Source organism: Ailuropoda melanoleuca, chromosome 8 (genome assembly GCF_002007445.2).
Source record: "Ailuropoda melanoleuca isolate Jingjing chromosome 8, ASM200744v2, whole genome shotgun sequence".
Classification (NCBI taxonomy): domain Eukaryota; kingdom Metazoa; phylum Chordata; class Mammalia; order Carnivora; family Ursidae; genus Ailuropoda; species Ailuropoda melanoleuca.
This window is the reverse complement of record NC_048225.1, coordinates 20,139,730-20,164,716: the sequence shown is the minus strand read 5'-3', so window position 1 is coordinate 20,164,716 and position 24,987 is coordinate 20,139,730. Positions and strand designations below refer to the sequence as shown.

General features: G+C 36.6%; 1 protein-coding gene across 10 annotated transcripts in view; it reads right to left on the bottom strand.

Annotated features, from left to right (window-relative positions):
- CCDC15 (coiled-coil domain containing 15) overlaps window positions 1-24,987 on the bottom strand; it is a 70,267-nt gene that overhangs the window by 36,690 nt on the left and 8,590 nt on the right. For 6 of the 10 annotated variants that reach the window (XM_034666028.1, XM_034666035.1, XM_034666037.1 and 3 more), the window contains exons 5-14: window positions 20,257-20,370; window positions 17,500-17,568; window positions 15,481-15,603; window positions 14,380-14,985; window positions 13,685-13,807; window positions 13,314-13,436; window positions 11,403-11,474; window positions 10,357-10,479; window positions 4,369-4,461; window positions 2,903-3,006 (exon numbers count right to left, since the gene is read on the bottom strand). In XM_034666028.1, coding sequence (XP_034521919.1) covers window positions 2,903-3,006; window positions 4,369-4,461; window positions 10,357-10,479; window positions 11,403-11,474; window positions 13,314-13,436; window positions 13,685-13,807; window positions 14,380-14,985; window positions 15,481-15,603; window positions 17,500-17,568; window positions 20,257-20,370 — 1,550 coding nt within the window. The remainder of the gene's footprint in view (window positions 1-2,902; window positions 3,007-4,368; window positions 4,462-10,356; window positions 10,480-11,402; window positions 11,475-13,313; window positions 13,437-13,684; window positions 13,808-14,379; window positions 14,986-15,480; window positions 15,604-17,499; window positions 17,569-20,256; window positions 20,371-24,987) is intronic. The other 4 variants (XM_034666034.1, XM_034666032.1, XM_034666033.1 and 1 more) reach the window with 4 other exon arrangements.

Genomic DNA, 24,987 nt, shown 5'->3' with positions numbered 1-24,987 from the left:
TTCTGCTCTAATCTTTATTATTTCCTTCCTTCTGGCTAACTTTGGGCTTAGTTTGCTCATCTTTTTCTAGTTCCTTAAGTTGTAAGATTAGGTTGTTTATTTGAGATCTTTTTTCTTTGAAGGCATCTTGTAGCTATAAACTTTCCTCTTAGACCTGCTTTTGCTGTATACCATACATTTTTGTATGTTGTGTTTCCATTTTTGTTGTCTAAACATTTTATTTCTCCTTTGATTTCTTGTTTGAGCCTTTGGTTGTTCACAAGTGTGCTACTTGATTTTCAAGTATTTGTGAATTTTCCAATTTTCCTCGTTACTGATTTCTACTTTCATACCAATGTGTTTGGAAAAGATACCTGATATAATTTCAATCTTCTTGAATTTGTTAAGACTTGTGTTGTGGCCTATGTGGCATATGATCTATCTTGAAGACTGTCCTGTATATTCTTGAGAAGAATGTATGTTCTGCTGCTGTTAGACAGATTGCTCTGTATATGTCTGTTAGGTCCATTTGGTCTTTAGGGTTGTCCAAAACCAATGTTTCCTTATTAATTTTCTATCCATCGTTTAAAGGAGGATACTAAAGTCTCCTACTATTATCGCACTGCTGTTTATTTCTCCATTCGGTTCTGTTAGTATTTGCTTCATGGTTAGGTACTCTGTACATGTGCTGCCAAAGCAAGCACTATGTTTAGATGCTCTGATGCTGGGTGTATAAATATCTATAATTGTTACATCATCCTGATGAATTTACCCCTTTATCATTATGTAATGACCTTCTCTGTCTATTGTGACCCTTTCAACTTAAAATCTATTTTGTCTGATATAAGGATAGACACCCCCACTCTATTTTGGTGCTCGTTTGCATGGAGTATCTTTTTCTATCCCTTCACTTTCAGCCTATATATGTCCTTAAAGCAAAAGTGAGTCTCTCATAGGCATCGTTTCTCTTTTAAGACAGTGTGGTTTTGGAAAAAGAATTAACAAATAGGTCAGTGGAACAGAACAGAGAGCCCAGAAATAGACCTGCATAAATATAGTTAACTGATCTCTGACAAAGGAGCAAAAGCAATACAATGGAGCAGAGATAGTCTTTTCAACAAATGGGGTAGGAACAACTGTGCAGAAAAATGAATCCAGACACAGACCTTACACCCCTTATAAAAATTAACTTAAAATGGATCATCGAGCTAAATGTAAAACACAAAATGATAAAGCTCTTAGAAGATAACACAAAAGAAAATCTAGGTGACGGGCACCTGGGTGGCTCAGTCGGTTAAACGCCTGCCTTCAGCTCAGGTTATGATCCCAGGGTCCTGGGATCCAGCCGCGTCAGGCTCCCTGCTCAGTGGGGAACCTGCTTGTCCCTCTCCCTCTGCCCCTCCAAACTCCCCCACCCCCTGCTCGTGCTCTCTGTCTCATGCTCTCTCTCAAATAAATAAATAGAATCTTAAAAAAAAAAAGAAAAAGAAAATCTAGGTGACTTTGAGTATGGCAATAATTTTTTAGATACAATACCTAAGGCATGATACATAAAAAAATAACTGCAAGCTGGATTTCATTAAAATTAAAATCTTCTGCTCTCCAAAAGATAGTGTCAAAAGAATGAGAATTAAACCCACAAATGAGGGAAAATATTTTTATCAAATAAAACATTTGATAATATTTTTATCAAATAAAAAAATTTGATAAAGGACTATTATCCAAAACTACAAAGAACTCTTAAGATTCAAGAATAAGAAAACAAATAACCCAATTAAAAAATGAGCCAAAGACCTAAACAGACACCTCACCACAGAAAATGTACAAATGGCTAATAAGCATATGAAAAGATGCTCCACATCATATGTCATTAGGGAATTGCACATTAAAACAATGAGATACTACTACACAACTGTTAGAATGGCCGAAATCCAAAACACTGACAACACCAAATGCTGGAGAAGATCTGGAGCAACAGGAACTTTTGTTCATCGTTGACAGAAATGCAAAATGGTACAGCCACTTTAGAATAAAGTTTGGCAGTTTCTTTCAAAAGTAAACATACTCTTACCATACGATCTACAAACACACTACTTGGCAGTTACCCAAATGAGGTGAAAACATACACCCACATGAATCTTGCACATGGATATTTAAAGCAGCTTTATTTATAACTGCCATATCTTTGAAGAAACCAAGATTCCTTCAGAAGGTGGATGGATAAACAAAACTGTGGTACAACCAGACAATAGAATATTACTCAGCACTAAAAAGAAATGAGCTGTCAAGCCATAAAAAGGTATTAGAGGAAACTTAAATGCATATTACTAAGTGGAAGACAGACAAATCGAGAAGGCTACATATTGTATACCAACTATATAACATTCTGGAAATGGCAAAACAATGGAGACAATAAAAAGATCAATAGTTGCCATGGGCTGGGAGGAGAGAAAGATGGATAGGCAGAGCATGAAGCATTTTTAGGGCAGTAAAACTATTCTGTATGATATTATATTATGTAGATACAAGCCATTATCCATTTGTCAAAATCTACAAGAATATATAACACCAAGAGTGCATCCCAAAGTAAAATATGGATTATACTGTGTGAATGGAAGTTCATCAGATGTAATAACTAAACTACTGTGATGCAGGATGTTGAGTGTGGAGGAGGCAGTCCATGTATACCACAAGGGGGTCAATAAAACTCTGTACTTTCTGCTTCATTTTGCTGTAATCCTACAACTGTTCCCCCCAAAAAAAAGTCTATTAAAAAAACATAGCTCTTAACTACCTTTCATACTTCTATCCAGATAAAAAACGGTTGTTTCCACTATGGATCAGAAGGCAAAACCACTGCCTGATTATTTCTAAAACTTAGCTTTCAAAATCATCTTAACTTGTAATGGATCAAAGAACTTACTTTTCAACTTTCTTCTGATGTTCTTTTTGCCTTTGTTGTTCTTTTACTTGTTCTCTTTCAATATCCATGAAAAGCCGTCTATATCTCAGGTATTGCTTTTGACGCTAAAGGAAAGAAGTTAAAATTGTTAAGATTCTGCTCTCAGAGGACTTTCCAAAGAAGGAAAATATCCTTGTGCTATAGATATGCCAGATGATACAAAAGTCGCATGGAATTAAGTCCTTAATTTCCTTCTATTTTATGGAGACCTAGGATAATATCACACACAGCAAGAGCTTCTCATTCCCAAGCACATAACTCTTAGATATTACAGACAAATAAGAGAAAGAAGTAGTAATTTAGTTTGCCCTTAGTATAACCCTTTGTCAACAGCACTTGATGAAATGACCATATTTGATATGAGAAAATATATTACTACATTTACTCTGTGTTCCTAAGTAACAAGTACCATAGAAGCAGGGCCAAAGAAAGAATGTGAGAGGTATTTTATAAAAGAACAATAGTCACTTTAAATTTTCAAAATTAAAACCACATCACAAAAGTATACTCTAAGCCGAGCCTCATATGGTAAGAAAGAGGGAAGAAGGACTGAGGAATATCTGAGCACCATACTTTCAAAGGGAACAAGTATAGGGGTGCCTGAGGTCCAACTCAATTTCAGCTCACGTCATGATCTCAGGGTTGTAAGATCGAGGGCCATGTTGGGCTCATGCTGGGCATGAGCCTGCTTGGGATTCTCTCTCTCCCTCTCCCTCGCCCTCTGTCCCCCTCTCCCCTCGCAAAAAGGGAACAAGTATAATAAAAGCAAGTGCTATTGCCCTGTGGGTTACATATTCTCTGGGTTTATAATCTCCTTAAAGAATTATTTATTTATATAAGCTCCTTAAAGGGCACTAGTGTACACATAGACATGTTTTTGCCCTTTGAGTAGCTTATGTCCTTTCGGTAAAAATTATTAAAATTCTAATAGCTGGTTCTTAATATTGAGGCCATCACAAGCATCAGTGGTGTTTTTTTAAAAACACAGATGCCCCAAACCTACCTTTTCATAAAGTGATCAGTATATCTGTTTGGGTCCAGGCATTTGTATTTTGAAAAAAGCCCTACATCTGATTCTGGCACATGGGCAATGTTAAAAACTGTTGGTTTAAACCAACTTGAGATTGAGAAGGGAAAAAAAGAAGTCCTAAGTTAAAACCCTTCCTTTAAGTTATTGTGACAAATACCCACTAATGGGAAAAATTCACCAGGATCAGATCTCTGATTTCCCATCAAGTTATCCTAAATCTTAGAAGCTTGGGAGAAAAGTTCAACACATTATAATGACTCAAGTAACTTCTTTGCCTTTATCCATGGAATTTGTAGTACTGGCTCTTAATGTGTAAGAAAGCAATAAATCGTTCCCAATTTCACATACACTATTATAGTAGAAACACTGTTGTCCAAAAGCAATTACCATTACATACCTCTTTTTTGTCTTCTTCCTGATCTACTCCAGACTGAAGCATCAGTGGAGTTTGGAATTCAGTGTTCAATCTTGATTGATAAGCATCATAAACCTGTTAGAAGTCCAGTCACACAAAGTGACAAAATTGCCAAAAGCTAGCCCTGTACGTGCTTTTGATATTTTCATCTATTGTTTCTTTTCTCCTGCAGCCTTAACCTCAACTGGATAGAAACAAATAAAAAATCAATAAAATAAAATAAATTTAAAAAGAACAAAAGAAGCAGATTCAGAAGGAATAAACTAAATAAAAAATAATAAACCAAAGAAAATGACTCAAGTCAAAAACACAGACGAATTAATAACAAATCAAAATGTTCAGAATGAAAGTTCTAAAGTGGTCACTTGAAATCACTCTGAGTATGCTCAGGACTGAATCCAGGATATAAAGGCAGATCCCTTATTATCTCAAATCTGTAATCTTTTTCAATTTATACAACTCTTTTGGTGGGTATGAGCCCAAATAAGAACCCAAAAATATTATAACATCAACTGACATGGAAGGAAGGAAACTGGAGCTAATTTCCCCCCATATTACTAGAAAAGCCTTATGACATACCTTGGTATACCTACTTTGTTCTGGGTCAAATTACGATCTCTAACTTTTAGAATGAAAGCTTAGTATTACTTTTTTCTAGCTTAAAAGTTATGTATCTTTTAGCAAAGTTGCAGGATATAAGATCAGTATACAAAAATCAATTGTATTTCTTTATACTTGTAATGAACAATCTGAAAATGAAATTAATGGAAAAATCCATTTAAAATACCATAAAAAATTACTTAAAATTAACAAAGTGTAAATTTTATCCTCTGAAACCTACAAAACTTTGTTGGAAGAAATTTAAAAAGGTCTAAATGAATGAAAAGACATCTCCATTTCATGGATTGGAAGACTTAATTGATAAGATGGCAGTACTCTCCAAATTGATCAACAGATTTGATGCAACCTCCATCAAAATTTCAGATGACATCTTTGTAGAAGTTGACAGGGTGATCGTTCAATTCAAATGCAAGGGACCCAGAAGAGCTAAGATGGTTTTGAAACAGAAGAACATAGTCGGAGGAATCACTCTTCTCAATTTCCAAACTTACTACAAAGCTACAGTGATCAAGATAGTGTGGTATTGGCATAAGAACAGACTTAAAGGAGGGCACGTATTGCATGGTGCACTGGGTGTTATACGCAAGTAATGAATCATGGAACTTTACATCAAAAACTAGGGATGCACTGTATGGTGACTAATATAATATAATAAAAAATATTATTAAAAAAAAGAACAGACTTAAAAAAAAAGAATCGGCTTATAGATCGATGGAACAGAACTGACAGTTCAGAAATAAACCATTATGTATACAATCAACTGATTTTTGGCAAGAATGCTCAATGGGTAAGAAGAGTCATTTCAACAAATGATGTTAGGACCACTGGATATCCACATGCAAAAGAATGAAGTTTCATTCCTACCTTAATACCACATATAAAAATTAACTCAAAATGGATCACAGACCTAAATGCAAGAGATATAAAATTCTTAGAGGAACACGTAAGAGTGAATCTTCATGATCCTGGGTTAGGTGGTTTCTTAGATATGACACCAAAAGCACAATCCACAAAAGAAAAAATAACTACCTTAGACTTCTTCAAAACTAAAAACTTTTGTGCTACAAAGGAAACCATCAAGAAAACAAAAAGACAGTCTACAAAATGGGAGAAAACATTTGTAAATCATGTAACTAATAAGGGACTTTTATGGAGACTATACTAAGAATTCACAAACTCAATAATCAAAAGACAAATAACTCAATTACAAATTGGGCAGATATTCTAATAAGCAGTTTTCCAAAGAATACAGATAGCCAATGAACACATGAAAAGATGCTCACCATTAACCATCAGGAAAATATAAATCAAAACCACAATGAGATACCACTTCACACCCATTAATATAGCCATAATTAAAAAGACATTTAGTGCTAGTGAGGATGTGAAGAAATTAGAACCCTCACACACTGTTGGAAGGAATGAAAAATAGTGTGGCCACTTTGGAAAACAGTTTGGTTTTCCTCAAAAGGTTAAGTATAGAGTCACCATATTCCTAGCAATTCCACTCCTTGGTATACTCAAGAGAAATGAAAACACATATCCACAGAAAAACTTGTATGCAAATATTCATAGCAACATTATTCACAATAGCCAAGAAGTAGAAACGATCCAAACGTCCATCAATTGATAATGGATAAATGTGCTATATGCATAAAATGGAATGTTATTTAATGATACGAATAAAGTACTGCTATACACTACAAGGTCAACGAACTTTGAAAACATTATGCTAAATGAAAAAAGCCAGTCACAAAAGGCCACATATTCCATGATCCCCATTTACATGAAATGTCCAGAACAGGCAAATCTATAGACAGAGAAATTGGTTACTGGTTGCCTAGGGTTGGGGGGGGGTGGTGTGGAGAAAAAAGGAATTGGCTGCTAATGGGTAAGGACTTTTGGGGTATGATGAAGATGTCCTAAAATTCATTGTGGCAAACTTTACACAACCCTTTGAATAAACACTGCACTGTATACTTTAAATAAGTAAATTATACGGTATATAAATTACAGTCAATCCTCAATATTCCATACTCCTTATCTGTGAATTTGCCTATTCACAGAAATTTATTTGTAATCCCAAAATTAACACTTGTGATGCTTTTATGGACCTTTGCAGACATGTGTAGAGCTGTGACAAATTTGAGTCACCAGATATGCATGTTGCCAGCTGAGGCTGAACAAAGTGATGCTCTGCTCTTTTTGTTTCAGCCTTCAAACTGTACACAAGTATTCTTTTCAAGGTCTATTTAGTGCCACAGTTTTTGCATTTTTGTGCTTTTTATTGGTGATTTCACTATTTAAAATGGCTCCCAGAGCACCTGGGTGGCTCAGTCGGTTGAGCGTCTAACTCTTGATTTCGGCTCAGGTCATGATCTCAGGGTCCTGGGATCGAGCCCCAGACCTTGTCGGGCTCTGAGCTCAGGGGGAGTCTGCTTGAAAATTCCTCTCCCTCTCCCTCTGCCCTTTTCCTGGCTCACTCTCTTACTCTCTCTCTCTCTCGAAAATAAATAATCTTTTTTAAATAAATAAGAAACAGAATAAAATAAAATAAAATGGCTCCCAAGCACAGTGCTGTGAAGTACTATCTAGTATTCCTAAGCATAAGAAGGCTTGATGTGCCTTATGGAGAAAATACACGTATGTGATAAGCTCATTCAGGAATAAGCTATAGTGTTACTGGCTCTGAGTCCATGTTAATAAATCAACATTATGTATTAAATAAGGTGTCTTTAAACAGAAATTCACATAAAACAGTCATGTATAGATCAGTGACCAAAACATTGTGATCAGAGGCTCACAAAAACTTAACTCTGTATCTCCCCTAGGAACAATGGTTTAGTATTCACCAACTCAAAGTTTGTGGCAACTTTATATAACTACTGTGAATAACGAGAATTGACTGTATACCTCATTATTTTAAAAATTATTTATTTGTTATAGATAAAATCTGAAAATGATACATAGCAGAGACCAATGGTAGTTATTCCTGGAATTTTGGGTTATTTTTTCTTTTTATTTGCGTTTACTTTTGCTACAATAAAAATGAAAACATTTTCTGCTTTCAAAAAAGTAAGAAAAACCAGACTTTTAACACTGGGCAAGGAGTAAGCTCACTATGGACCTGTCTGTCTCACTGATTCTAACTTAAGATTCCAGGAAATGTGGCCTGTGGTATCTGGAGAGTGTAGGGGTTGGGTATCCTTAGGAGGAATGAGCTAGAAAAGTGGATTCCTTAAATCTGTGTATGAATTGACATATATCCCAAAATCACCCCTGAGTTGTGCATGCATGGAATGGACGTAAAGGAGTATAATGAAGGCTTTGAAAATCGAATTAATGTTCGAGCCACTGTTCACAGAAGGTGAGAAAGAACTTATAAACTTAACCAGGTTGATGGCCTGTTAGAACAAATAAACAAAAGATGCAACATGCTTCAGAGGATTTCAACAGAAGCCAGAGTCTCACAATATAATATTCAAATTGGACACAGAAGAAAGGACAGCAAGAGAATCCAGAATACGGTCCAAAGACAGGTAACTCTGCTTCTGACATAGCAGGAATAGGTAAGAATGCCAAAAAAACAAATGGCTGAGGGAGTTATTGCATGATGGCTTCTCTTTTCTTCATGAAAGTGTGAGAGTATGGGGATGTAGCAAGAACTTTACAAAGTATTTAAGGTTTACTATTATTTGTGTGGGCCACAGGAGAGGGACCTAACAAAGGGCAACCAAGAAAAATCCTAAGCAGCACGGGGGACTAAGCAGCTGTGACTATAAACCCTAAGTATGACTGTGACCTAAATTTACACTAGTAAAGTTTTTTTTCCAATAAGGCTGGATTATTTCAGGAGCCTAAAAGGAGAAAGGACTGATCCAGGGAACCAGGGCTTGTATGGCAGAAAGACGAGAAGAGGTTCTGACAACCAAGACAGCACCCTCAATCAAACAGTTAGCTATGCCTCTTCTCTGCTCAGTTAATGCCTTATGAACCCTCTACCATTAATTATGTTGCTTCGTAATTATCTGCTTATGCATCAGTCTCTCTTCTTTAGACTGTCTGAAACTTGAGTTCTGTGTCTGATTCACAATTGTAACTTTGATATTTTGAGCCTAAACAATGGCTAACACCTAACGAGGTGTTCAGTAAATGTTTGATTGCTTGACTAATTCAAAACATATTTAGCAAGAGACTATCAGGTACCAGGCACTGTACTAGACAGGCTGTCCATATGCTGGTAAACACATCAGGTGTGGGACCTCTCCTCACAAAGCTTACAGACCAGTGGAAAACATGTTAAGTAAATAAATTATTATTAATTGTTTTGTGTACTGAGAAGGAAAGAGAATGCAAGGATAGAGAAAACAGAAGAGAGGAGACCTATTTTTGATGAGGTGGTCAGGACAGTCTTTTCCAAGGAGGTAACATTTAAGCTGAAACCTGAAGGATGAGGAGGGACCAGCTTTGTGAAGAAAAAAAGAGAAGGATATCCAGGTAAAGAACAAAACATATGCAACAGACCTGAGGTAGGAAAGAGCCCAGCATACTTCAGGATATATAAGTGACAACGTAGAATAAAACATGACAGCATCCGTTTAGGCCAACCTCATAGAGACAAACTAAAAATTACAAAAGAGCTACAGTGTGGGCCTGAAAACCTCAGTGCAAATCCTACTTTCTGTCTTTATGCTCCTTTTCTTCTGCTCTCTTAAAAGGGCCAAGAGGAAATGTCTCTTTATCTCTTTTATATATCCCAACAATACTGGTTGCCTGAAGGCTCTGTTGTTAAAATAACATAAAAATCACAAGATAGAAATTATCTAGACAGTGATAAGTTCTACTGGGAATAAACTAGACTTCAGTTAACCCATGAAGGAATCTTTGGAGGCCAGATTATTGTAACATTTTCTTGAAAAACTATAGATCTTAACTCAGCACATCGAAGCTTAGGCAATATAACCCTAATAAGCTCCAGCCTATACTCTGAACAGTTTATTTCTTGGTGATCCCATCTCATGCTCTACCAGTTTACTGATGGAGATCTAGGCCTGGCCATTGGGTGGAAGATCATCCCGACCCCTCTCCCTGAGAAACCACTCATTTCTTCCCCTCACATGCCATAAAAGACAGTGGCCATCAGAAATACACCTCTTATAAAAGAACACACATATAAAATATAGTTTTTCCAATACCCGAGGTTTCAGTGAGAGAACTAAAGTAATCTTAGGTCAGGATAAGTTTTACACACTACGAAATAAAACAAGAATCTGTTTTGTGCTCAGCCTTCCCACTCCCAGCTCTGTAGGTACCTACAGTCCTACCTAAATTCCATTACTCACACTCTACCTGTCTTCTGCTGGAAGCCTCTCTCTGGGGCTTGGCTGGCAGTTGCTGATGGTCATCCAGAAGCAAATCCTCTTGCCATCTTTCAGCTGTCCCAACAGATGGCTGCTGCCTGAAGTATAAGCTCTAAAAAAATATGAAAGCAGTCACCAAAGTATGTGGGCAGTGACATAATGCTAGTAAAAATACTGTAGGCTGCAGTGATAGCCCTGACATACTCTCTACAGGTCTCTTAGATTAGTCTGATACATAACGGCATCAAAGTAGACATGACACTCCTTGCCACTATTACGGATCTTCACTGTATCCACAAAGCCATCATAAGTCTCTTCATCTATAAGACAAGGATAATCATAGTATCTATCTTCCCAGATTATTGTGAGAATGAGAAATGAGACAATGGATACAAAGTCTAGAACTGGTTTGGTTATGGAAAGTGCTTAACAAATGCAAGCTGTTACTCATATCATCAATAGCATTAGTGAGAGAGAACACTACCAGAAGCAGCAGCAGCAGCACTGTTGTCAGAAGCAGAGCTCTGGCAAGCCCAGATCAAACTCTAACTGATTTACTTTCTGCTGTTTACTTTTTACTGCACTCTGATCTACCTGCTCTCCAGCTGAACCTGGATCCTGGATATCATGTGAAACATATTCGTGGCACTCTGGAAATAACTCCTTTCTCCATCACTCAACTGTCATATTATGTAAGGCCTGCCCATAGTTCCTGTGCTAAAAGACAAGGTAAACATTGAACATCAATTGTCAAAGCAGAAGCATCATGTCAGGGCAATGGTAAAAGCCTCAGTGAAGAGGCCTGAAGTAATTTCAACAGGTCAGAATGGTATGATACATGGCAGAACTAGAAGACAGGATAGCTTTGCCCACTATTTACTAATCTTAACACTAAACCCCTAAGTAGTTACTATATTTCCCTGTTAAACTTGAACCGAAGCCTAAGCAATTTATTCTCTGCTACTTATTCCTCACTGTATTCTGCTCTACTTACTCCCCAGAGAGGCACGATCTTAAACACTGGGTGAAACATACCGATGGCACTCCAGAAGCCATTCTTTCGATCTCCCATTTCTCACAAGATGAGGGTTGATTGATATACTTGCTCTAAAGGAACAACAAAATACAAAACAGTCTAAGCAGAAATGATTAGTGACAACTAATGACTAATGACATCAGTGACAACTTTAAAATAATGATACTAGGGGAGGATAACCCAACAGAGTTGGTGTGCATGTGTGCCTACATGTGTTAACACAAAATTCCCAAATATAAATCAAAGTAGGAATGAAAATAGTATAATGCATCCCAAGATACCCAGCCCCCAACTTCAATGATCAGCAACATTTTTTCATCTGTCTCTTTTCCCACATTTTCCTGGACTATTTTAAAGCAAATCCCAGATAATTCTGGTACTTCTTTTTTTTTTTTTGCATTCAATAACATGTTTGGAAGAAGTAAGGCAACAAAGTAATATTTTTATAATGTTGCTAGCATTTCCCCAAGGTACAGCCAGGAAACAAGCTGGTGTCATTTCCAAAAGTACTCCTACTAGATGTCCCCAATAACTCCATGCACAAACACTAGCAGTGGTAAAGTTCAAGCAGTTCTGAGGCGGCAAACAGCTTGTTTTACCCTTCTTCATAACTCGTTTGCACACTGGTAAAGCAGAATGTCTGCTTTTGGTGTGCTGCTTCAGCTGGCCAAGAGGAGAAGCCCTTGTATTTATAAAACTAAATGAAGAAAGTCAAATATGCTCCAGGATGTGAGTTTATGCAGAACGCTCTACTGCTAACCAATCACTATTATACAAACCCTGTCTCTTGGTCAGCCCAAATGACAGAGATATGCTTTCTCACCTGGACAGACCGGAGGTCTGGCACACTTTGAAATAACTGCAAATGTAATGCTCTTAGCCTCACTCTAGAAGCTTTAACTCTATGTAGCCTACACGTGAACTAGCTTGATAAGCTCCAACCCAAATCCTAAGTAATTTCATCTCTGTTACTCTTTTAGGAAGGAGAGTCTTCGGCCTGTACTCTGCTCTACCTGTTCCCTAGGGGAAGCTCTATTCTGGGTTTTAGGTTCAACATACTGATGATACTCCAGAGGCAATTCATCGCTCATTCCTTCTGCTCTCATAAAAGATGGCAGTTTCTTGAGAAACATGTTCTAAAGGAATAAAAATAAAAAGCAAACTGTCTGACCAGGGCAACATGCTAATCATAATATTGTAGGTTTCAATGAGAACTCCAGGGAAATGGTACCAGGTGAGGATATGCTGATACATTTTAACTTGAACAAGGATATACTACTTTTATTTTATGCTATTTTTTTTAAGGATGTAACACTTTTAGCTCAACTCTGTAGACCTGAATTTTTAATCCTAATCCGTGACAGACTAGTCTGACCAACTCCCTATATGTTAAATAATTTAGGATCTGGCACAACTTCCTAGACTGTTCATGCAGGGACAGTGTGTTTGTGGTTAATACTGTGGGCTTCAGCAGAAGTTGTAGCATAATCTTAGTAAACTAAAACAGTTTGATTCTACAATAAGAATATGAATGTGGGGGCGCCTGGGTGGCACAGCGGTTAGGCGTCTGCCTTCGGCTCAGGGTGTGATCCCGGCATTATGGGATCAAGCCCCACATCAGGCTCCTCCGCTATGAGCCTGCTTCTTCCTCTCCCACTCCCCCCTGCTTGTGTTCCCTCTCTCGCTGGCTGTCTCTATCTCTGTCAAATAAATAAAATCTTTAAAAAAAAAAAAAAAAGAATATGAATGTGATTTATCAACCTTCTAAATGACAGAACTGAATTGATTGATACAGTTCATCAGGCCAGGGTATTTTGTACCTGTCTTTATACTTCACGTTACCGATTACTGGGAATATATAAAATCCAGTTACTTTATCTTCCGTTTATCTCCTTTCTATTCTGCTCTACCTGATCTCTGAGGAAGGTCTGGTCCTGGAGTTTAGGAGGCAGATACTGATAACCTGCCAGAGAAGAGTCTTCTCTCCCTTTCTCACTTGACATATCAGAATATGACTCCTTGAAGCGTACTTTCTAAAAGAAAACAAAAACACTAATTGTAAATTGTCCAGTAGGAATAATATGATAGTAATAATACTATAGGCTTTATTGAGAGCCTTACAGTAATTTTTTTTAACTCAAGATAATGTGAAATGTGGAATAAAGCAGAAAGCCATACTTTTCGTCATTTCCGAAGTCTAGCTGAGAACAACCTTTGCAAGTTCCAAACTAAACCCTGAACAATTCAGTTCCTGCCGGTGTCTCTCCTTTTTCTGTTCTACCTTGTCCCTGGTGGACGTCTGATCTTGAGGCCTGGGCAGGAGATCCTGATGGACATCCAGAGGAAACGCCTGTCTTCCTCTTGGGCCTATCAAAATTGATGCTGGCTGCTTCAAATTTGCTTCCTAAAGAAAGAACAAACACAAAATACCAACTGTTCAGTTAAGAAAGACAGGTTAACCAATACTTTAGGCTGTGGTGAGAATTCTGGCATTAACTGAGGTCAGAGTATAACTGAACATGATATGAAATAAAAGAAAACACTATATTCTATTCCACATAAGCCCAATTACAACCATGTAATTTACTTCCTGTTGATCTCTTTCTTCTTATTTTTGGCCTAATTGATCTCCAGTGGAGGGCTGGCCTTGGAACCTGAGTAGTAAAAGATACTGTTGCACACTTGTGGGCCACTCCTTTTTCTATCTTTCAGCTGTCAAAGCAGATAATGGCTGTCAGAAATATTTTTCCTAATAAAGTTTAAAAAAAAAAAAGTAAATTGTCCAGTAAGGGGTAATGTGCTACTGATAATACTTTAACATTTAATGAGAACGCCAGACTTTTGAGGAATTAATGAAGAAACTATTTTTTCCAACTATGACTCTCCAAATCAGCTACAATTTAGACCTTGCAAATCCCACTCCAAAATTTAAGTAGCTATTTCTTCTTGTAATATCTCCTTTCCACTCTATTTTACCTGATCTCTGGGTAGAAAACACTGATGATGGTCTTTTGGTAGAAAATCCTGGTCCTGAAATTTGGATTGCATATTCTGGTCTTCAGGGAGAACATGCTGGTCTCTGGGTAGAAAATGCTGGTCCTGACATTCGGGTAGAATATTCTGGTCCTTGGGTGGAAAATCCTGGTCTTTAAGTAGAAAGTCCTGGTCCTGACATCTGGGTAGAATATTCCGGTCTTTGAGAAGAACACACTGTGTTTTGGGTAGCAAATCCTGGACTTCAGACACAATACTCCCATCTTCTAGTTCAACAATCTGGGCTTCTGGCATAATACCCTGAGTTTTTATCTTAACAGCCTGGGCTTTAGGCTCAGTGGCCTGGGCTTCGGGCTCAACAGCTTGGCTTTCCAGCTCAATAGCCAGGGTATTGAGCCTTGGCTCAACACTCTCGGCTTCTGGCTCAACACTCTCAGCTTCTAGCTCAACACTCTGGACTTCTATCAAATCACCTTGGGCTTCTGGAAGATAATTCTGGGCTTCTGGAAGAATATTCTGAAGGCCTTGAAGATCTAATTCCTCTTCCTCTTTCATCACAGCAAATAATGGATTTTTGAACTGTACTTTCTAAAAGTGAACATAAACATCAAATATAGAATGCCAGGTAGTAGCAACACTCTAGGTTTTCCACAAGATTCCTAAAATAATCTCAAAAAGATATGGTAGTCAGGGGCACCAGGGTGGCTCAGTGGGTTAAACATCTACCTTCAGCTCAGGTCATGATCCCAGGGTCCTGGGATCAAGCAAGGCCCACATCAGGCTCCCTGCTCAGTGAGGAGCCTACTTCTCCCTCTCCCTCTGCCACTCCCCCTGCTTGTGCTTGCTCTCTCTCCCTCTGTCAAATAAATAAATAAAATCTTTACAAAAATAAAAATAAATGAAAAATAAATAAAGATATGGTAGTCAAACAAATTACTAGAATAAAATGAGAAATTACAATCTTTGCTCGACTTAACAGAACCTAAATCTATAAGCCCGAACTAGTACAACAATATGGCATCCCCAGTCCAAATCACACTTAGTTTAATTTCTATTATACTATCTCCTTTCACTCTGCTTTACCTGAACTTTGCTGAAAGGTTTGTCCCGGTCTTCAGAAAGGAGATCCTGCTGGTCTCCCCATATCAAATTTTCTCTCCCTTTCTTATCTATCATAATAGATGAAGATTCCTCAGAGTCAGGTTCCTACAAAACACACAATCAACAATGAAAAAAAAAAAAGTATTACAGGTAAAAACGATGTGATTACAATAAAATCCTAGGCTGGTTCAGCACACTATTAATATAATTTGGTAGGATCAATATAATCAAATATTATAAAAACAGGACATTACAAAAGAAGCATAAGACTATATAAACTATAAAACACTGCTGAAAGAAATTTCAAAAGATCTAAATAAACGAAAAGGCATCCCATGTTCATGGATCTCAGAAGATAATATTAAGACATAGATAAACCCTCAGTCAACTGGTTTTCAACAAGAGTGCTGAGAAAGTTCAATGGAAAAAGAATAGTTTTTCAACAAATAGTACTGGGACAAGTGGATATCCACATGCAAAAGAAATAAAACACTTCCTCACCACATATAAAAATTTGCTCAAAATAGATTATAGACCTAAATGTAAAAACTAAAATTTTAAATTTTTAGAAGGACACATAGCAGAAAATATTGATGACTTTAGATTAAGCAATGGTTTATTAGATACATCAAAAGCACAAGCAACAAAAGAAAAAAATAGATAAACGAACTACACCAAAATTAAAAATTTTGTACAAATGATAGCATTAAGAAAGTGAAATGATGGGGCGCCTGGGTGGCTCAGCCATTAAGCGTCTGCCTTCGGCTCAGGTCATGATCCCAGGTTCCTGGGATCGAGCCCCGCATTGGGCTCCCTGCTCGGCCGGAAGCCTGCTTCTCCCTCTCACACTCCCCTTGCTTGTGTTCCCTCTCTCGTTCTCTTTCTCTGTCAAATAAATAAATAAAATCTTTAAAAAAAAAAAAAGTGAAATGACAACCTACAGAATGGGAGAAAATATTTGCAAATCATGTATCTGATAAGGGACATGTATCCAGAATATACAAAGAACACTTATAACTCAATAATAAAAAAAAAACCCAATTAAAATATGGACACCACATTTGAATAGACATTTTCTCCATAAGAGACATATAAAGGGCAGTAGGCACACGAAAAGATACTCAAGATCATAAGTCATCAGGAAAACACAAATCAAAAGTACAGTGAGATATCACTTCACATCAATACGATGGTTATAATCAAAAATATGAACAATAAATACGTATTGGTGAGGATGTGGAGAAATTAGAATCCACATATATTGCTGATGGAAAACAGCTTGGCAGTTCCTCAAATATTAAACATAGAGTTAGCCTATGACGCCAAAATTCCATTACTAAAGAAATGAACGTCCGTACAAAAACATGTACACAAGTGTTTGTAGCACAGTTATTCACAAAAGCCAAGAAGTCCATCAACTGATTATGGATATATCAAATTTAATGCAGTCATAAAAGGAATATTATTCGGCAATAAAAAGGAATGAAGTACTGATACATTCTACAGCATAATGAAAACATTATGCAAAGTGAAAGAAGCCAGTCACAAAAGACCATATATTTTATGATTCCATTTAGATAAAATGTCCAAAAGAAGCAACTCTATAGAGACAGAAAGTAGATCAGTGGTTGCTTAAGACTTGGGGTAGGGAAAGGATGGAATGGGAAGTGACAGCTAATGGGAATAGGGTTTCTTTTACAGATGAAGAAAGTGTTCTAAATTAGATTATGTTGACAGTTGTACAAACCTGTGAATATACTAAAAACCACTGAAGTGTATACTTTAAATGGGTAAATTGTGTGGTATATAAATTATCTCAATAAAACTGTTAGAAAAAAACAATACTGGACATTAGAATCTTAACCCTTAAGCCCAAACTTAATTAGCTGTGGATGGCTCTAACAAGCCATTTTTTCCCTCTATTCTTTACATTTCCCTCCCTGATTTTCTATAAATGTCTGGTAATGCAAAGTAGTTAAAAGACCAAAGACTTTGACGGACCTTAAAGGTCAACTGTCCTCTTGATCTTGTATTTATTTTGAGGGATGATGGTTTCCTACAAAGCGCTTTCTGAAAAAAAAAAATTAATACAATATAATTGGTCTAGAGAAAGCAATATGCTCATGATACTAAATTGAGTTTTTGTGAAAGATCTGGAATGATTTTAACAGATTAAGGTGGTTAATATAGAATAAAGAAAAACAAGTGGTGAGTTCTACTCAGATTTATGAACAAAACACTTACACATCAAACATGGAGTGAACAGGCTGGTAGAAGAATATATTAACTTTATAAATGACAATTTGTCCCTATCCCAGCCAGGGTCAATTTGAGAAGCCTTACAATTTTATCTTGGTGACCTGACAGTGGGCAAGCAAGTATATCTTCTATTTGTATCTCTAAATCTGGAATAACAATAACAACCAGACAGATTCTAAGGTCACTAAAAGTAAGTCTAACAAGGAAATGAAACCAGAGTTCAACTGGGTTATAGATTGTGTCCTTTCTGACTGGCAGATTTCCACTTCACGCAACTGAGAGGGTAGAAAACTGTTCAGATTTGAGGGAAAGACCACATAGTTGATATAAGAAATATGAAAAATTTCACTAATTTCTTTGTCATTCTCATTTCTATGGAATAGATGTTTCCAATGTTTTAGCTGAAAAATACACATGCATTCTTTAGAAGCAGCAGTCTGAATTCATCATCATCATCATAATGAATTACATTTAAATGGCATCTTTGATGTATCAAACTGGTTTATACAGGATGTTATCTCAGACTTAATCCTTCTCCCTTCTTTTTTTTTTTTTTTAAGATTTTATTTATTTATTTGACAGAGAGAGACAGCCAGTGAGAGAGGGAACACAAGCAGGGGGAGTGGGAGAGGAAGAAGCAGGCTTATAGCAGAGGAGCCTGATGTGGGGCTCGATCCCATAACGCCGGGATCACGCCCTGAGCCGAAGGCAGACGCTTAACCGCTGTGCCACCCAGGCGCCCCAATCCTTCTCCCTTCTACTGAATGATTATTTCAGTCAGACCTGTACACAGTATTTTTTCTGGAAAAACATCAGTTGAAAGGTTTGAACATGTTCCACACAAAATAAAATATGAGTCTCTAGGATCTGTTAACCGTTTTTTTCTGGTTTACTAGAATATGTCCAATCACTTCATTCTAACAGGACTCTAGAGTCAGTCTAATGTCACAAACTGTAGTTGTCAAATCCATAGGTATGAAAATTGTCAAAAAAACCAAGCCACTGAGAAGAATTTAGGTAAAAAAGAAACTCTATCCTGGGAGTCATAATAAGGCAATGCTAGAAAAAGGTAACCATACTGAATGCATCTGGGACAAAATGCTGTATGTGACACACACACCCATGCCCACTTGTTTTTTATATTTAACTATAAATGTCTTAATTACCACTGAAAAGGAAAACATTATAGGTTAGTATTCTACAAACTGCAAACATATAAGAGACAAATGTTTTTGATGGTTGTGCCTAGATACTTAAGGAAAAAAATACAAAAACTATAATATATATATAATCTAGGAAGCAAAACTAAGAAAGCACTAATAAGGGACAGAGGTGATGATGATGATGGCCAAAAAAAAAAAAAATAGAGTAAAAAAGATGAAATTGTCCGTTTTACTAGATGCTGCCTACCAAAACTTGAAATTAATGCCAAAATGAGTAAACATAGGGAAATATATGTTTGTCTTTAGCATCCAAATTTGTGAACACTGAAATAAACAGGTACAAAATGATGTCATTTTAGAAGTATCGCCTTAAATATCCTTTTAAGTCTAGCTCCACATTTAGGTTCCAATTACTCACTCTAACCTTGTATTTTGAGTTAAAAGAATTTCTTCCTTTTTAAAAAATAACAGTATTGATTTTTTTTTCCTGACTGAAAAGTAAAATATGTGCACTATGGAAAAATTTTAAAATAGAGAAAACCGAGAGAAGAAAATAAAAATCACCTGTAATAATACTAACCAGAAATAATCAATATATTTTTTAAAGATTTTATTTATTTGAGAGAGAGAGAGACAGCCAGTGAGAGAGGAACACAAGCAGGGGAGTGGGAGAGGAAGAAGGAGGCTCCCAGCAGAGCAGGGAGCCCGATGCGAAGCTCGATCCCGGGACCCTGGGATCATGACCTGAACCGAAGGCAGATGCTTAACGACTGAGCCACCCATCTGCCCCCAGAAATAATCAGTATTAACCTCTTCGTCCATTTGTTTCCAGGCTTTTGTCTCTGTACACAGCATTCCCTCCCCATCTCTTTATTTTGCTTTTTTTTTTAATAGCAATTATTGCTTAAAATTATATTCTACATTTATTTGCATGTTTATTATTTGCTTCCCTACTAGCACAGAAGCTCCTTGAAAGATCTTTGTCTATCTTTTCTCTACTCTAAGTCCTGCTTCTAGAACAATGCCTGGCAACTATACACATTCCGTAAATGTTGGCTGAATAAACTGTTTTAAATTGAGAATATAATGTATATAACCTTGTATCCTACTTTTTTCACTTAACTTTGTATCACGCTTTCCCTTGTCTTCATATATTCTCTGAAAGCATGATAATTTTTAGAAAGGCTATATGTGGATACACCATAATTTTTTAACCATTCCCTACTATTGGATATTTCAGGTTATTTCCAATTATTTTTACAGTTCTAAATAATGTTGAGATGTAAATAAATCTTTATCTGTACTTTTTAAAACAATGTATTAGAAATTAATTTACCTCTTGGGGGGGAAAGATTTTCCTTCTACCATCTGGAAACACTGACACATTTTTTTTATTCACAGTCTTAAAGGATGCCAGCCGGTGACGGGCCTGTTTCATGGTTTGACTAAGCTGCCAGGGAAAGAGAAAAAAAGAGCAAACAAAAACAAGCTAAAGTTTTAATACCAAATTCACTATGTGTTCCAACAGGAAAACAGGCCCCTATTATTAAAAAATGCCAGACCTAAGACAAGCGGATTACCTGCAAAGGAGACTTTGGTCCACTGATAGTATTTTTACATGATTTTCATTATTCTAATATACTGTATTCCATAACTTGATTTAAGTGCTGTTATTCCAATTGTTTTTTTAACAACATATGCTTTGTATTAAGAATGTACATAAAAATATCAGAACCTAAAAGTCCGAATTAATAAACTTAGAAATGATTGAGCAGATACACTCCTTACCCTCCATTCATCTTCTCAATAAGGAGTTCTTTCTTCAACTAGTCCTTGCATGCCTAATCACTTTCATGACTCCTTGCTAGAAGACTCCATTCCTAGTCCCAATAAAATTCTTTTTTCCTATCTACAAGAATCCCTTCTTTACCCCTAACATTTGAAGACTGTAGCTATTCAGTCTTTTCTCAAATCTCCCTTCTTCCAGGAAGCTTTTCTAAGTTAACTCAGAACACAAACTCAAACATCTCAACCCATTTGTTTCAAATACTCTAAGTAACAGCTGATAATAAGTATTAATATTAAATGCATAAACTACTCAATAAAATTATGGCAAAACCAGGACCAGTTCTAACCCATCCAGTAAAAGTATAATGATATCAATTCTTCCTTGAAGGCGATTCATGACTACGATTTACAGATATAAATAACAAACACCTTGATTTTTACTAATAGTGAGCTAGGGATAAAAACACTCTCACTACTAGCAGTTTCCTTACAGTACATCACCTCTGTTTTGTCCTTGCTTTTAAAGGTCTATACCTCTAGCCAGAGAAATCAGCCTGATATATCACTCTTTATTCTGCTAAGAGGAGGACCTCTAAATTTGGTTAGCACAGTGGCTAAATGGGTCAAGATAGAGATAATCATATTGCAAAAAGAGATACATGTGTAGTTGAGGTTATGAAAAATACAGAGCCACACATATGCCTGCTTTTACTCATTACCAAGTATGGTAAATGTTATTGCCCTGCACAACGTGACCAAGGACTCAAAATACCCGTTGTAACAGATATGAAATAAGGATACATAATGTTCATCACCCATCAACTTCAAACCTCTATTAGAGTCACAGATTTATTTTAGTCCCTTAAGCAGGATATTTCAACTGGTCCAGCAGTTGGAGTATACATTATAGTCTTTCCATTTCTCTATCATTACCATAACCCTTCATCAAACCTCAACCTGAAGGCCCTTTCAAGGACCAGCTATGAGGACTGTAACAGGCTGAATAATGGACACCCAAAGACACCAGGTCCTAATCCCTGAAAACTGTAAATGTTTCTCTATAAGGAAAAAGGGCCTTTGCAGATACTATTAAGTTAAGGCTCTTGAGATGAGGAGATAATCTTGGATTATCCACATGGGCCCTAAATGTCATCCCAACTGTTCTTATGAGAGAGAGGTAGAGGAAGGTTTGGCATACAAAAGAAGAGAAGGTGATGTAGAGACAGAAGCAGGGGTTGGTATGATGTAGCCACAAGCAAAGGAATGCCAGCAGACACCAAACACTGGAAGAGTTAAGGAACAAATTTTCTCCTAGAACCTGTGGAAGGGGCCCTGCTGACACCTTGACTTCGGCTCAGTGAAACTGATTTTGGACTTCTGGCCTCCAGAACTTCGAGAGAAGAAATTTTTCAAGCCACTGAGTTTAAGGTAATTTGTTACAGCAGCCCCAGGAAACTAATACAAGGACCAAAGTCAATGTCAATAAGCATTAAACAAAAACATAGAAAACAGGGAGATGTTACAAATCAAATTATTATTAGGTGAGCATTCCAAGCTATAGGCTTGCCAATAACCTAGATCTTCCACGAAAAGGCAGGCTGGGCCAAAGAAGATTCCTTATCTTACATAATGAACTAGAAAGTATGAAAAGTCAGAGACAGAAGCTGAACCTAGAAGGTCCAAAGCTGGAGAAAAGAGGCTAAAGGAGCCTACGTATGCCAAAGTTTCAGAGTTGTGATGATGAGAATACGAGTTAGTAGAAAATTAAGCAAATAAGGGAGAAGCATGTGTGGAGATAGGGCAACCAACTCCACTTTGCCTGGAACTGTCAGGTTTAGCCCTGAAAGTCTCATGTCCTCAGACAATGGGGAAAGGTGGGTCACCCTATGAGGGCCACCAAATCAATCAAGTTAGTGATTAAATGTTAGTGGGAAGATCAAAGGTCCTGTGCTGTGCCATCAGTGGAGCTACCTCAGATCTAGAAAAACTGTCCGGCACACACTCCTTAAGGGAGTTTAGATTTGTGTGAGTTTCTGATTCTATCTTTATTATCCCATGCGTATTCTTAAAATAAGATGAATTCTTGCAGCCAAAGAGTCTAACTCAAAAACTAGTTTTTCAATGATAGATTACAGAAAACTTATCAGGTTATTTCACATTGTTTAAACCTTTCTTAATTGCAAAAATGAATTCTTATTTCCAGGGTTGAAAAACCTGGAAAACCTTCATTATAAACAGAGAATAAAAGTAAAAAATAAGATAATAAAAGATTCAGTGAGAAACAAATAAAAAGCTGAGATATACCATGCTTAAAAATAGTGGTAAGCTTAATAGTGTATAAATAAAAAGTTATTACATGGTGAGAAACAATGATCAGTTGTTCTTCAATTCCCCACCAAAATGAAGCTATCATGGGACACAACAGAAACTCAATCCCTAGAGATAAATATCAGTCTTAACAAAAAGCAGGGGGTTAGGCTAGTTCTATTTTATGGAAACACTTGAAATTTCTTTGGGTTTTATGATTATAGTTCCTAACTTTAGGTACCCAATCTTAATCTATTTCAGAACAAGTAGGTAATACCAAGTATTATAAAAGTGGAAGATGGCGTGGGGGCGCAGAAAGAAAGCGGTCCTAGCAAAGTCACATTTGGGGTATAGTGCTGTGTTCAGTTTTGAGGGTCATATTTGAAAAAAGCACTGAAAAACTAAATAACATTCAGAAGAAATCAACCCAGATTATAATGACAGAAAGCATTTGGAATTTAAGAATCAAAAGATAAAAATGATAGTCATAATCAAATACTTGAAGTATCTTAGAGATGACCATAATATTTTATTTTCTATTACTTGAGAGTACAAAACTAGGCCCAATGGGTAAAAATTATAGGAAGAAGAATTTGACTCAATATATTGAAAAAATACTTACAACTTCAAGACTTCTAAAAATGAAATAGTCTAAAAAGTAGTCAGTTGCTCAGCAGTAGCAGTGTTCTAGCAGAAACTAGATGGCCATTTACATAGGACACATTGTAAAAAGAATTCCTTAGAGAAAGAAAGGGTCGACTAGATAATGTCATTTCTTTTCCAACATTTAATTAAAAATGTAAATACATTCAAACATATTGTAAACTTCAAACATACAAAGAAGCAGACAGAATCTATAATACACACCACATACACATCAACCAGTTTTAACATTATCAATTCCTGGCCACTCTTGTTTTATCTATAATGTCCTACTTCACCTCACCGTTACGTTATTTTGAAGTATACCCCAGATGTCAAGTCATTTCATCCTTATCAGCTGAACATGTAAAACCCTCCAACTCCAGGATTCTATGTTTCTATCACTCCAAGACACAAGAAAATTTAAAAGTCCGCTAACACTCAGAAAGTGAATTGCATTCACCATTTGCTCAACCACTTCTAGATAAACCAAGTTAGCGCTCGAACAATGTCTCACTGTCTAGTTCTTAGTGACATCTAGTGGCTAAAAACTGTAACAGAAACAGTAAAATTAAAAAGCATGTATTGTCACGGCGTTGTAGGGGCAAAAATTTGTAGGCGTAAAGTAGTTTAGGTCACTGAACATTCTTCAGTAGTTCATTTTTCAAGGAAAAAAAACGGTATAAAAACTTTTTAAAATTTTTTAACATTTCAGGCTTTTCATAACCTGATTTCCTCCTACTTATCTAACCTCATGTTCTATTATTCTCCTCTGTAAACTATCAATTAGAACAGTTCCAGCACTTATTCCCAAATATAGCAAGCTCATTACATATTCTAGACTTTCTACTGTTCCTCTTATCTCAAAATTCTGTTGAATTTACCAATTCAATTCACCTTATCAATTCAAAATATACAGGTCAATTCCACCTCTTCCAGGAATTCTCCCACAAATATTTCCTTGTATTTTAAAATTTTTGAAATCCCATAGCACAACTTTTCATCAAATACTGCAAATGTCTCCATATTATTATTTAATAGATTGGGGTCTGTTAGCTTTATATCTCTACTTGGATATATAAACCCACGAAGGGTCCTATTTCACATTTCATTGGTATCCCTACAATGTTTAACAAACACAGTATATTCAAATATCTGTGAACTGATGTGTTCTGCTTATGTATTATACAGACGAAGTAAAATCCTCACTGAATGAGGTTATAGCTACAAGCACCATGAAGGCAACAACTGTGTCTGTCTTTACCAATGTCCTATCCCTTATACTTTATGCAGTGCCTGGCTCAATAAATATTTGCTCAACAAATTGTTC